The 15,134-nt window shown below is 41.9% G+C and overlaps 1 protein-coding gene across 4 annotated transcripts in view; it reads right to left on the bottom strand.

Annotated features, from left to right (window-relative positions):
• The window catches only part of il1rapl1a (interleukin 1 receptor accessory protein-like 1a), a 278,552-nt gene that overhangs the window by 14,786 nt on the left and 248,632 nt on the right, over positions 1–15,134 (bottom strand). For all 4 annotated transcript variants that reach the window (XM_050048581.1, XM_050048580.1, XM_050048583.1 and 1 more), the window contains exons 7-8: positions 13,535–13,667; positions 5,354–5,499 (exon numbers count right to left, since the gene is read on the bottom strand). In XM_050048581.1, the coding sequence (XP_049904538.1) occupies positions 5,354–5,499; positions 13,535–13,667 (279 nt within the window). The remainder of the gene's footprint in view (positions 1–5,353; positions 5,500–13,534; positions 13,668–15,134) is intronic.

The raw sequence follows: 15,134 nt of genomic DNA, 5'->3' as shown, positions 1-15,134 counted from the left end.
TGGGTGGGTGGTGTCGTAGGCCACCTCTTCTTTTTAACAGTGGTCGTTCCAATTTGAGGTAGATGGCTTCTTTCCCACCTCTTTCAAACCATCTTTCTTCTCTGAACATTGCTGTCCTCGAAAGAATGTCCCTTTTCCTTTAGATGTAAAAATGAGGGGACAGCAATGTTCAGAGAAGACAGATGGTTTGAAAGAGGCTTGAAAGAAGCCATGTCCATCCAACTAGAATAACCCTCATTAAACAGCGGAGGTGGCCTACGACACCATTTATCACTTATCAGTTTTTACTAATATTTAAAGGCAAACTGTTTGGGTTGACATGCAAAACTGTATCTACCCTGAGATACTGTGATATTATTTCAAGGCCATACTCTCCACCCCTAGGGCAAACATTTGCAGGTGCTCATAGCAGCAAAGTCAAACTGCATTGGAGAAACACTGATTTGTAAAGTTTGTTTTGGAGAGGAAGAGACCTCTGTGAATAATTTAGCTCCTGCTCAAAACCTCCTGAACAATTAACACTGAAGGAATTCTAACATGGAGAAGGTTCAGCTGGTTGCAATCCTTATTGCTAGATGCCACAACATGTTATAAATCCTACACACTGCTCCTTTAAACTCAGAGGATGGGGCACTTATAGTACGCATTTACATTTGCTGAAAGGCTGGACAATCATCAGTATTTTCAGAGCTCAGCTCGGAGCGAAGCAGCATCAATCTTCAGGGGGAAGAGACACCAGACTCATAATGACTTCGGGAAAAAAGAGAGGGCACAGTGCAGGGAGGCACAGGGAGGGAAAAAACGGGGGGAGGGATGATGAGAAATTGGGTTCATTTCTTTGGAGCAGCGCGGCAATGACACAGCCCTGCACTTTGGCTGTCGTCCATAGTGGGACTTGTGACAATTCTGGACATGGATGGAGGCATTCTCAAAACAAGAGGCTTCAGTCTACTCATCTCACTCCCCTCTCCATCATAACTCGTCTTCTTCTCTCCGTTTCTTCTGAGCTCTCTTGCTTCTCCTCCCCCCTCTTTCCCCCTCCCTTTGTCACTCCATTCATTTCTCTTCTCTATTATCTCCCCTATCTCCCCAGAGACCTAGCTTGGGGAAGGATGAGTTATGTTGTGTATGAAAGCAGCATTTACCTGGTTGGCTCAGCTAGAACAGGTCAACCTTATATCTCTGTCACTGTAGGCTGGAGCACTGCCTGGCTTCCATGGCAACCGCAATGCCCCCTCCATATTATCTCAGATTAAGTAGCCTACACTGCAAAGATACATACCTTCACATTTCTCTAAATGACATGAGATATCCTCACTAGTTTCAGTGCAAGCAATTTTATGTTGATAATTTCCTTTCCTGCAAGCAAGTGATTGTTACTAAGGGTGCTTTCAGACCTAGAGTTGTCTTACTTTGGTCTGAATCAGGGACCAATTTTGTTACAAAGTTGTATAATTACCTAGAGTTGGTTCACGTTCTCACGGCAGCATTTACAAGCGGACCAGATCAAATGCCTTGTGTGAGAAAGCTGCTCTTGATTGGTCAGAATTTCCATGTGGGAAATCAATCCTCTCATCTAACTCTTGGCAAGAAAGCAAGTAAGGGTATTTCCCCAAATGTTAAACTAGTCCTTTAACTTGTGAAGACACATTTTCTGTATCAGTTAGCACATTATCCTTGATGTATTTTTAATGAACCACAACTACTCTAACTCAGAAAGACAGCAGTGTTAATTTGGCCCTGTAAAATGTAATTTCTTGGCTTTTACTGCTTTCAACAAAACCATCCTCACTCTCTGTTGTTGTTTATGTGTCACTGACCACCAAGTCCCCTCTGCCTTCTCTCGCTTCATCTCATCTGAGATGGAGCCTGCAGAGACATTCACATACCTGCTGCAGGGCTTAGGAGTGAAGCATTCTGGGAGGCGGATCATGAAATAAACATCAGAATAATGTGTGAGATACAGAGAGAGCGAGCTTGATTTGAAGTCTTTCTTTGTATCCCTCTCCTTGAAAATGCTGCTTTGACAGAGAGAGTTAAATGAAGCTGTCTGGAGTCTACAAAGACCACTCAAAAAGAATTGGGCCATCTAAAGACGGTCACAGAGACAGAGATTAAAGCAGGGAGACAGACAGATAAAGACTTAAAATGTAATTGTATGCTGAACTTATTGGCCTGTTGGGAAAAGCTGAGGACCAATTTGCTGTTTAAACAGCCATCAAATTACCTCTCTTTGCAGGGTGACAACCAGTGCATGAAAAGAGCTTCAGACAAGTCATGCTAGAGAGCCAAAATGGCTATACAGCTGCTGGAGCACATGTAGGATGGAAAGGCGCAACCAAATGGAGCTCAAGCACAGATTGTTAACACACGCGTGGAGGGAAGAAGAAATAAAATATGGACAGGAAAGGACAAAGAAAAGGATGTTTAAAAGAGTGCTGTAAGGTCTTTGGGTGGGGGGATGAAGTGAGGTGTATGAAGGCTTTTTTCTGCTGTTTTAAGATTACTCCATTATCTGAAGTGATCTTGAACCACCAGATGTGTTTATACTGTGTACACCTGGAAGCTTTAAACCTGCAATAAGAGATTTTCTGGCTATTTGGGGGCAGCAAAAATAATCTGTAAAAGAAACATTAATACACAGTGCTATAGACCATACGAAGTTGGTATAGCAAACTTAACAAATTTATAAATCTAGCAGATACAGAACAACATTAGCATTAACTTGGATTAATGTTTTGGGCCACCGGTTAAATTTATCTCCTTTTAGCTCTGTTTTGGTCTCCACCACACACACCCAAAACCTTCCCAGACCTCCCTTTGCCATGTCTATGCTGCTGCTGCCCTGCATCAGTACTTCTGGTTGCTCTTTCAGCCCTACCTCCACCCCAGCACCCACCTGCAGGCCCCAGCTAGCAGTGGAAATATTTAATCACTCCCCAATATCTCACGTAAACATATCTGCGAGGAGCGATGAGGCCGAAGTCTGAACGCCAAACTCTTAACTATGTTCTGCTGTTGAAATAAACATTCAAAATGTAAGTTGTCTGACTGAATTTTATTTCCAGGTTTGGCTCTGGGTAAAACAAAGAACATGTAGGTTGGATCGAAGATGTTGGGTAATAAATATATTGGAATATAATGAAAACATCAATAATTTAATTTAATGTTTTAATCCTCTGACTGCTGACTGTGTGTCAGCTCTGTATTCCTTGCCATCAGGAATATGAGAGATTCGTCAATCAGGTGCGTTACTAACAAGTTAACTGTGGAGATGTGCTGCTCAAAATAATAAAAATAAGAGAGAAATATTTATTTAAATTGTATTTCCTTAACTTTAAATGTGCTTCTGACTGACTTATTTGAACAGTGGATGGTTAGGGTTTGTGGGTTTGGGTCAGGATGTGGATCTTGAGTCAATGGGTTGGCTTGACTTGCCAAACTAATTGGTCCTTTGAGCAGGTGGTCAGGCAGGTGCAGTATTGCGGTGCTGGTTTTGAAGATCAGACTTGTGCAGGATTCTGAGGTGGTGTACAGTGGGTTTATCAGAGCTTGTATCACTGGAAACAGCTGCCTGCTGTGTCTGGAAACAACACTGACAAGAGGAACGGGAGTCAATCAAAACAGCAAAGCTGGGGGCCATCAAGCCAAAACAAAGAGATAAAGATGCTAAAATGTTCCGTAGGGGCGAGGGAAAGTGAAGTCAAGGGATGGGAATTGGTAAGATTTTATTCATAACAATGTCCTCATCGATTCTGCTTATCAGTCAGATTATTTATTGGCTAAATGCAGTACAGAAAAAGAGTAGAAAAAAGACCTGGCCTGCAGGTGCTCATCTATTAGAGATGAAGTAACAGAATATTTGTAAAGCATTCATTCTCATTTAGGTTTTCTCAGTCAAAGAAACATCTGCTAAGCCTGCCTGCATGGCGCTAATGTCATTATCACGATATCTACCACCTGTAATGGACGTGCTGCTTGGTTGGGAAGCAGTGGCACTCCAGTGTAGGGCGTCAAATACGTGGCATCACTGAAATTTAAGCCCATGATGTCTAGGAAGATGTTTCAGCAGAGTGCCGGTGTTTCCACCCTCACTTGAAATGATCATTTTTTCATCTTTCTTCATGAAATGAGGCCACGCTTTGGACCGCTTCTTTCTCTCCGCCATGACTCCTCCTTGTTGCAAGGAACTGATAAACTCAGGGGCATAAGATTTGGATGGAGTGGACAATTTGGAACTGGTTCTCGATTCCCATATCTTCTGCAATCAGCTGATTATTCTCTTTGGGTTTGTCTCTACGAGTCACCCCTTCACATTAAACATTTCAGTTTCAGTTGATCATTATTTGTATAAGAATACTGATTAAAGCAGCTTTAACAAATGCAGCCATGTTGTTCTTCAGAACACACAGAACTTAATTTTTATTCCCAGTGAAGATCCTAGAGTTCCAAAACATACCAAATATGTCAGGCTGACATTTGGGGGAAATGTGATTAAATGATACACAAGACATGTAGAATATTTCCATTTGATAAAACAAGGCAGCCAGGCTTTGAATATTTCATTCATCAAATACTGTAGCTTTAATGAAGAGTTGGAGCGAGCTGATACAGAATATATGTATGATAGAGTCAGACAGTGAGGGATAAGATCATTATTCAAACCTTAAGGCCACTTACGGGAAAATAAAATGCAAAGACTGGATGTTAAAGGTATACTATGCAGGATTGGTTGTTAGGGTCTGAAAACACATTCGCCTGCGAAAGTGAAAGTAAAAGTCAACCCCAGATTCACTCTCGTTTGATGTTTCTCCTTCCTAGACTTCTGTTTCTTGAATGACGATGTATATGTTGCTACCTTTTCATAAAGCCCGGGGGGTTACACGTTCATCAACATCCCAAACACAGAAAATAAGAAAACTGAGGTGGAGGGTAGAGTCTCTGCAGAAAAATACACCGCCACATGCTTCTAGTGGGTCATAAGTGATGATTGGCTACGTTTACATGCAAGTTAATATTCCACTATTATTCCAAATATACAATACAATATTTTGAATTTGATACCAGTCATGTAAACAGCATATTCTGTTTTGATATTCTGAATTAGGCCTTTTTATGAATTTAGCATTTGCAGATTAAGACGTGTGGGATATGACGGTATTTAGGAGCAGTTTTGGATATTGATGCAGCATTCGTTTGATGAATGAGGGCCATTATCATTTTTGGAATAAGAGCAAACACTGGAATACTTTGTGCATTTGAATGCATCATTAAAAGAAAATCCTGCACAGTTATTTCTTTGAAGGGTTAAAACTCCTCAAGGCTACAGTGGGAAATGTCAAACCGCCCTTACCCCGCCTGAAAAGCTGGATGGTAGCTTGGCGACGGCCGTTACCATTTTCCACATAACAGGAATAATTTCCTAGGTCCTCCTCCTCCAAGGAGTCAATAGTCAAGGAAATGGCCACTTCCTGCTCACCAAGATGCTCCTTGACAACCCTGCAAGACAAACAAAGCAAAACTTAATGAGCAACACTTCTCTGCAGGTCGAGATGAGATGAAGCTTCCTCTGATCTGTGCTAAACAAGAACATGTAATCATTCCAAGTGGATGTGACGGCAGGCAGCATGTATGTTATGGGGATTCAAGTGTTATGAACTGGAGCTCAGCAAACACAGAACATATTGCGTTACAACTCCCAACGGTTGAGCCATAAAATGCCCATCAGCATCGTGTTTTTGTAAGAAGTGTATCACCATGAAGCTCCCCTTTGTGTTATTGTAAGTACTTGAAGGTATGTTCATTTCTTCTCTCTGCACTCAAAACATATGATAAATGAAAATCAATAAGGGCTCTTCCTCAGAGTGTGCGGTGGGGGAAGGAGGAGGGGGGATCAAATAATGGCGATCAGAAGAAAATCTTTTTATAGCGGCTGCCATGGTAACGGAGAGAAGGAGAGAAAGTAATATTCCATAAAGTAAATGAGTGTCCCCCGCTGGGCTGGTTGAGCCTGATGGAGGAGAGAATGGGGAGATAATGCTCCCTCATACCTTAGACACACTACTTAGCCCACTTTCTGCAGCACCCTCAGCACAAATTACACTTTGGAGGAAACAAAGTGCAAATGAGAGCAAGATCTCCTCTGTTTGTGTGTGCGCGAGCATGTGCATGTGCTGTATGTGTTAATAACGGCTGTGTTGAGAAGGAGGAGTGGGACGAGGAAAGTGTGTGTGTATGTGTGTGTGTGTGTGTGTGTGTGTGAGTGTGTAGGGGGGATAATGACTCTCAAGCATCTCTCTTCTCTCTCGCCTTCAAGCCGATAAACTGCACATAAGGACAGCTTGTTGGGGAGATTTGGCATCAGTAATTGAAAGTGTATCACGGGCCTTGCGTAGAGAGGCTGAGGCGGTGCTGATGATATTTGTGGTTTCAGCTGAGTTTGTTGTGCGCTGGGGTTGGGGGGTGCTGGGAGCACTGGGAGAAGCAGGCACGGGAATAATTCATGTCTCCCCAGGGAGTGGTGGGTACTTTGAAGCCTCTAGTTTCATATTATCACAGCACATGAGGCAACGCAGCTCGCTGCCGCACAACCTGATGGATAATGACCACCACTGATCAACCTGAGCCTCGAATGGAGACGACGAGGACCTCAAGGTAGAGTAGGTGGATAACAAGGTCTAGGTGAAACGCAGAGATACAGATCGTAGCTGAATGACAGGTAGTAACACACAAACAGCTGGGCTGAGGAGTGAATTTGAACTCAGCTATTTTCCTGGAAGAAAATTGCGATCATTTGCTGCAGGTAAATTAAAGGTTCCCAGCGACAACCGGAGATAAATCGGAGATGCAGCCTTCGTCAATTACACCCCAGAACTATGAGACAGGCTACCTATGGTTATCAGACGAGCCAGCTTGCCAAATACTTGCAAAAGACAGCTAAGGATTATCTCTTAACTTCAGCTTTTACAGGTCGGATTTAGGGGGCTATACTGGCAGAAATAAAAATAACAATCACTGTGTTTTTGTTTCCTTTAGAATGAGCAGTTTATATTTACATAGAGAGCAGGTCCTTGTCCAAGGAGATTGCCATGTTGCATGGCCATGTTCCTACAGTGGACCAGATGAGAAAAACCAAACACTGGCTCTAGAAAGTGCATGCTATGAGGGAGACGCCGGAGGCAAGACAGTTTGAAGACAAAAGAGACTGAGAACGCGTTTGACACGCTACCACGAAGAAGAGCGAGCTGGCCGGCCAACTGGTCCGACGGAACGGCATCCGAAGGGTGTCCAACGGAGTCGTCTGAGCGAGCCGGTCGCGAGCAGCAAGAGTGGCGGCCTGGCTGTGAGTCAACCACACACCCCCACAGACAGGAGAGGTCACACTCACCCAGGGAAGTCCAGGCACATTTCTCACGTTTAATGCAACACATATGAGAGGCACGAAGTTACGGGCTTGTTAACCTTAGTTGATGAGGTTTAAAGATAAGATAAGATAAGATCTTTATTGTCTTCCTTAGAAGAAATTTGTTTTGGACCTGCGAGAGACTGTCCACCGTCACACAGCCACCACATATACAGACAACATAAGACAAATTTATATACCCCCCACCCCAGGTTTCATGAGCCAGGTTTAGCATAGCAGTGTAAAACACATTTTCTCAATGGCCACTGTAGTTAGAAGCCCCTTCAGGTTGTGCAGTGTTGTTTCAACAGGAAATTGTGTTTTTACTGGTTTAAATCACTTGTTCTTGTTTGGAGATGAAGAGACCTCTGCGGATAACTCAGCTCCCAGTAAAAACCTCCTGAACGTTGACATCTTGAGTCATCAGAGAACACATTAAAGCAAATTTGTGTGGAACTCAAAATGTTAACTGTCTCGGTATTGGTCTAAGCACATCAGATAATCAGTAATTTTAGCTGTAAATTAAGAAACCAAAGTATATCAGTCTTATTACATACCTCTCCATATTGACATAGTTTTCATCTAGTCTGTATACTTCAACAGAAGAATTAAATTCCTGATTTTCAGCGGCCCCATCTGGCCACTCCTATGAAAAAATTCTGGGAGTGTCACTGATGAAAGGCGCCATATAAATATAGATGTATATTGTTGGGTTTTTGCCTTCACTCGAAGTGGCTGTTTAAATGCTTAAATGCTTAATTGATTGATGGGGGTCGGATGACCCCTAGAGGTGAGAATCCATAGTGTAGATGACCCGACATAAACTCTTATTATCCTGATGTGACTTCAGCTAATTGGTCTGCCATGACTTGACCAAAGCAACTGTTCTTGGAGCCGGTTGTCTGAATGAAGCTCAGGCTGTAAGTTTTCTCTCTCACCCTGCCATTCACTCCTTGCACGTATGCTTACTCACCGTCTCTAGGTGTCATTGTCTGGGTCTGTCAATTGAGTCATCAGCTGATAAACAATCAACCAATAGCACAGCGACACACCTTCTCCATCAGCCTATCATCTTACTGCTCCTCATTTTAATGCAGTTCTTTCTCTGCTGTAGTTCTTTCTTGCTGCCGTCGTGCGCACTCTCCACCTCCCCATCACTATCTAGTCTTTACGGATTCATCAGCCTCATCCACCTCAGCAGCCTCAGAGCCATCAGCCACCACCACCAGTGCCTGGACTCCATGAAGATTTATCCTGCTGCTGCTCAGATATCCCTCAATCACAAAATATCCAAGCATCAAAGACTTCTGTTCATTATCTTTACTTCATTTTTCTGGCAGGAAATAACACTTGGAATAGCAAGTGAAGTAATGGAAAGTACCTACAATGCCTGTTTGTCACACACTACAAATTGTCATGATGAACCAATTCTTTGGTTTTCTTGCAAGTAATCCCTCAAAGGTCCAATCCTGTGTTTTGAGTCTCTTTATTCCGCAACAATATACTTTATGCTTTATGCATCTACTGTCAGAGGTTCCTCCATTGGTGTCAGATTTTTAGAATTCCATGTAAATCTCTGTGAAACTCTTCAGTAAAAAACTCTTCTTTTCTTCTGGTTGAACGAGTTCATCGATATTGAGTTAGCCGACTGAGTAAATTGTGAACACATTCCCAAACGATGGCTGCTGCAGGCACTTTTTTCTTTTCAATATTCTCTCCCTTCCTCGTGAGCGAAACTTCTGTGTTTGCAACTTATTCAGTGCTTTTATACATTCAATTCAACGTCCACCTGCAAAAACACCAACTGAACCGGGTCAATAACGTATTGATCACCTTCGTTATTATGCTGAGCCAGATTTGTTTTGCTAATTTATTAATCTCTGCATGCTATGCTAATGTCCAGTCATCCGTGCTATGATAACAACAATAGCCCTGTCCTGCTGGTGTAAATGAGAATTTATGGGCCCGGGTTACCATAGAAATGAACCCCTCCGAATCAATAGGCTCTGGGTTGGGTAAATAAACGCCTGCAGAAACTCTGAGCCCAAGGTATGAGTGCTCATCTCTTAGCTCAAGTTTTGGCTGCTGATGCATTAGTAATAAAGCTAAAAGTGTGTGGGTGCCAGCCTGAAGAAGAAGAGAGGTAATCCTTAGAAACATGCCCACAGTATCATCTAAAAGGGAGACAGCTTGGCTGCAGGGTGAGCACAGATTTGTTCATGTTTAGTTTCTCCTATCCTCTCTCTTCATTGCTCCCCATCCATGCCTGGTCCATATGTCTGGCTGACTTTGTGGAAGTAAAGCCGAGGCGCTGGCTGGATGTGAGAGAGCTTCGGGTGGCAGCATCAGCAACAGAGAGTGGATGATCAAATACATTATTGATCCGCTGCATGAAATATCGGTATGAATTATTGATATGATAACCCCTCAGCCAGTGAGTGGGGGAATCCTGGTGTCAGGGAGTAATGGAGGAAGAGAGAGAGACAGAGAACAACACAGACAGCAGAGCAGCGCCGGTGGTTAAAATGAGATTTGTTTCTGTTGCATGTTCATATCAGCGTGCGAGCAAAGTCGCAGATGTGTCTTCTTTACTTTCCTCCTAAGTGACTTCTTCCATATTTCTTACTCTTTCCACTTCTTTCCCTGTCTGCTCCCTCCCTCCTTCTCCCCTCTCTCCCCCTCCTTTCTCCCATCTGCATGCCGCTATAGGTGGGTGCAGCGAGGGAGATAGCGATAGTGGCGGCGGTGTGAAAAATGACGGTTGTTAACCATCTGACAGGGCTGTCTCCCCAGAGCTGTAGCCTCTCCAAACAGCCCTAATGGGAAACATGCACATGGACCAGGGAATGGACTTGTTTAAATATGTTACACCACTAGGAGGGAGAAACATGGAAATGGGCTTGTTTTAAATATCTTAGAGGCCTGAAAGTGAAGCTTGCCGGGCGAATTTTACGATGTTACACTGACTGGAGACGACAAGAGAGACGACAATGTTAAAAACACATACATCTGATGAATGTGGACAGGGAGCAAGACATGGATTTGCTTTCTGCAAAGTTGTGGCTTCCTAATGCGGTTGTAAGTATAAAGTGACAAATGTGCATCCTGTTCTGAAGCTCAGAAATTAAAGGGGAAAATGCTTGCCATTGGAGGAGATGGTTAGACACAGAACAAACAAACTGCTTCCTGTGTGAGAACTTAAACAGAGACACAGACCTACTTTCTAAAACTGTCCAAAATACTATAAAATTGACATGAATCCTTCCCACATTTATCGTACAAACTCCAGACTTCCTTTCACTTCCAACAGAAACTGACTCAAACCCTGCAGTATTCTGAGACAATCAACAGCTAAACTGGCAGGAGAATTTATGACTGCATGTCATACAGCAAGGGATGTTTTTCTGTGTGACAGGTTGAAGTTTTTTAAGTAAATATTCCTGTGCTTTAGTGGCATGTCTTACCTATTTCACAAACTGTGTAATGGCATATTTTTTTCTTTTAAAACCACACGTTAAGCCACCACAGACACACGTTCAGGAAAGCTACAACCTTAAAGGGTAAGTTCGGTATTTTTCAACCTGGATTTCCCCATCTTTTTGTCTAGTGACTAATGGGAACAACAACTTTTGAAATCAGTTCAGTATTGGAAGAGGACGGCAGTGTAACCCACTTACATCCACTCAAGTGCTTATTTTTGCCTGTGACAGACTCAGATTTTTATTATAAGTGTGTGACAGCTTATTAAAAGGATCCCTACCAAGATGGACATTTTTGTTAAAGAGTAAGATCCTTTTGGTTTAACTAGAAACAGCCCCAAAATCGCTTTTATGAAATTCACCAAACTCCATTTAAAAAAGAATAATTTTATCATCCTAAAACACACTACATTCAAAGTCAACCGCAACAAAATAAAACTCACAAAACCCATCTTGGTTCATCTCTCCACTGTTCCATCAATCGCCAACTCTGTTTTGGTTAAAATAAACCCTTAATTCACTCAGTAAGATGTGAAAATATGCTGGCTCTGTAAACGCTAAAATTATTGTTTATTTACATGGAGCCTGGTGGAACTGGTGATGGCAATTTTGGAGGCTGTTTCTGGTTTAAAAAAAAAATCTCACTCCTTAACAAAAAGGACGACTTGTACTTAAATTAGACTTAAATTAATAATCTGAGCCTATCAGTAGCAAAAAATCGCTTTTACAAAATTCACCAAACTCCATTTGAAAAAACAGTAATTTTATTATTATAAAACACACTACATTCAAAGTCAACAGAAACAAAATAAAACTCATGAAAATGATCTTGGTTCACCTCTCCACTGTTCCAACAATCACCAACTCTGTTTTGGTGAATTAAACCCTTAATTCACTCGGTTAGATGTGAAAATATGCTGTCTCTATACATGGTAAAATTACGGTTTATTTAATTGGAGTCTGGTGGAATTGGTGATGGCAATTAGGGGGCTGTTTTCAGTTAAACAAAAAGGGTCTCACTGTTTAACGAAAAGGTCTATCTCTGTAGGGATCCTTTCCATAATGTTGCCAGACACTTAAAATAACAATATGAGCCTGTCAGTGGCAAAAAAATCGCTTTTACGAAATTGACCAAACTCCATTAAAAAAACTAGTCATTTTATCATCCTAAAACACACTAAATTCAAAGTTGATAGAAACAAAATTAAACTCACAAAAACTATTTTGGTTCATCTCTCAACTGTTCCATCAATCACCAACTCTAGTTTGGTTAAAATAAACCCTTAATTCACTCAGTAAGATGTGAAAATATGCTCGCTCTGTACACGCTAAAATTATTGTTTATTTACATGGAGTCTGGTGGAACTGGTGATGGCAATTAGGGGGCTGTTTTTAGTTAAACAAAAAGGGTCTCACTGTTTAACGAAAAGGTCTATCTCTGTAGGGACACTTAAAATAACAATATGAGCCTGTCAGTGGCAAAAAAGCACTTTCATTGGATGTTAATTGACAGTGTGAACATGCCCGGAGTGGTTACATTGCAACCTGTCTCACCCAGTACTGGACCACTATGAAAAATTCTTGTTCCCATTAATCATTTAGACACAAAAACATTGGATGATAGGGGCCAAGCAAAAATGAACAAAACCAATCTTGCCATTTAAAGAACAGTATTGCACCCTAACAACTGTTCAGCTAATTTCAGCATGAAAGATAACCACAGACTTGAATCTAACTCGCGTTTGATAATCCATCGTAACACACAATTCACCACCTGTATTCATTTTTATGTTTTTTCTTTTTGCCAGAGCTGGTAAAACAGCTGCACACAGGACTGGTTTGAAAACTCTCTTTGATGTAGCACTCCAACGTCCCTGGCTTCAGTCAGCTGCAGAACAACAAACTTTTTTAATGCAAGAAACAACAAAACACCACTGGTTCTTTTCCTAGTGTGCAGGTTTGTTGAGGTTTTTTTTCTGTTTTTTTAGTCTTGTGGCTGACTTTTCAACAGCGTAGCTGGTAAATGCAATGAGGCGTGGGACAAATAATCAATAAGAAACTGCAGTACAATACAACACACTGGCACTAATGTTGTAGTGTGTTGTGTATATAGTATATAGCCATACACTGCACTCAACTGCAGTTGATAAACAGTATTCCTCCTATCATTGACATTTGTTTTTTCCATTTCAGGAGTGTGTGCTCCCTCGTCACTAACACACATATTGTCATATATAATAGATGATTATCTTGCTACGTATGTGATGGATGCAGCTCTACTGTTCCTGTGCACAATGGAGCATATTATCCTGCTTTCACCTGCTTGCTGGTGCATTTCCGTTAGACAATAACGTCCTTTAAACAAAACAATAAAGGTGACACAATGAATGAATAATGCTTTAAAACAAGCTTTAAGTCTCTGCACGATGGTCACACCACAGCAAAATAAATGAAAACCGGCAGCTGCTTGGCAGGCAGCAAATAAATCCCTGGAAAATGGTTGGTTTAGCGTTGCAATTTGGAGTTAATGGGCTAAAACATGCAAAGCCATTGGTATCGTCCTTTAATATTTTCCAGTGAATTTATCTACATCTGCTATTAATTCCTCATTAGAGCCATGTCCTGTGAAATCAACTCCAGCAGCGTTTCTTACTTGATGTCGCTTTCCTGGATCCTCTCCTCGTCCAAGTCCTCTATGAACTTCTCTCCCTTCATCCAGTAGATGAGCGGGCTGACGTCGCCGCTGTAGCCAAAAAATGCCCGGCATGTCAGGTTCAAAGCGCTTCCTGCAAAGACAGGAGAAGACACACTTGTTAAAGGTGTTTCATGTGCACAGACCAAAAAATATTGTTTCATATCAAATCTGTGCCTTCGTTTTGTTGGTGACACGTGCATTCAGAATTCTTTGTAATGTGTGCATCATACACTCGTATGCTTTTGCATTATTGCCCTGACTCACACATGTACACACACATATCCTTGCACAAAATTCATGTCAGAAGTGGTTGCATGAGAGAAGATGTAACCCTGGCACTCAGTAAACATCAGGGGAGCTGTGATTAAAACAGACAGTCTTTTCTTCAACACAGAGTCAAGGCAAAAATCTCAGAAATCTTTTGAATTGCTCACATCAACAGCAAACACATGTAGTACACTGAGCTGAGTGTAAACACCAGTGAACACATGGGGGCACTCAAGAGCTTTCTAAAACCCCCCTCGAGACTGTGTGCCCATGAGAGGAAAATAAGGCAGAGGGAAGCGAGAGGAGGCTGACAATAACGTTATTTTACTTAGAGCTGCTGCTGAGTATGAAGGAAGGTCAGGAATCAGCAACTGCAGTTCACTGAGAGTTGATATGTGGAGGAAGAAGTAATTGTCACTGAGGAGCCAACAGTGTCTTTGTTCCCTCAACTGACTGATTACCTTGTTGGTTTAATAGAGAGGGCAAGTATCCAGGAGGTAAACAAAGGTGATACTTGCAGCAACTATAGAAAAGTTTACCTTTAAAGGGACAGTTCACAGCAAATTTACAAATACAATTATCTCTTACCTGTAGTGCTATTTATTAATCTAGATTGTTTTGGTCTGAGTTGCAGAGTGTTGGAAATTATCACCTGTAAAGATGTCTGCCCTGTCTTGAATATAAAAGAATTAGACAGCACTCAGCTTGTGGCGCTCTAAGCACCAAAAAATATATTTGAAAAACTCAACAGCAATGTCGCTTTCCAGAAATCATGACCTTGTTTCTCAAGATAATCCACAGACCTTGTTGTCAGTTTCATGTAGGAACTATTTTCTTTCTACCAAACTAAACCCACAAACTGTATCAGCACGCAGAAGGAAGTGTGCATCTACTGCTAGCTCACCTAGCACCACTGAGCTAGGTAACATTACAGCTCAGCTGAAGAGGACGCCATGCTGTCTCACGCTGTCACAAGCACGAGCCTCTCTTCCATGAGGTGATGCACACCTCCTTCTCGGTGGTGATATGGTAGGCGGATGTAGTTCGGTAGAAAGAAAATAGTTCCAACATGAAATTGCTCACAACAAGGTCTGTGGATTATTTTGGGTAAATGGATCATAATTTCTGGAAAGAGACATTGCTGTTGAGTTTTCAACGCTTTAAGCACCACAAGCTGAGTGCCATCTAGTTCCATTATATTCAAGAGAAGGCAGACATCACAGCAGGAAGTGTGCATCTACTCATGGACGAGAGGCTTATGTTTTTGGCGCCCCTAGCACCACAAGCCAAG

This window comes from Epinephelus moara, chromosome 7 (assembly GCF_006386435.1).
Source record: "Epinephelus moara isolate mb chromosome 7, YSFRI_EMoa_1.0, whole genome shotgun sequence".
Taxonomy (NCBI): Eukaryota; Metazoa; Chordata; class Actinopteri; order Perciformes; family Serranidae; genus Epinephelus; species Epinephelus moara.
Note: the sequence above shows the minus strand (reverse complement) of the source record. Positions and strands in the feature narration are given on the sequence as shown.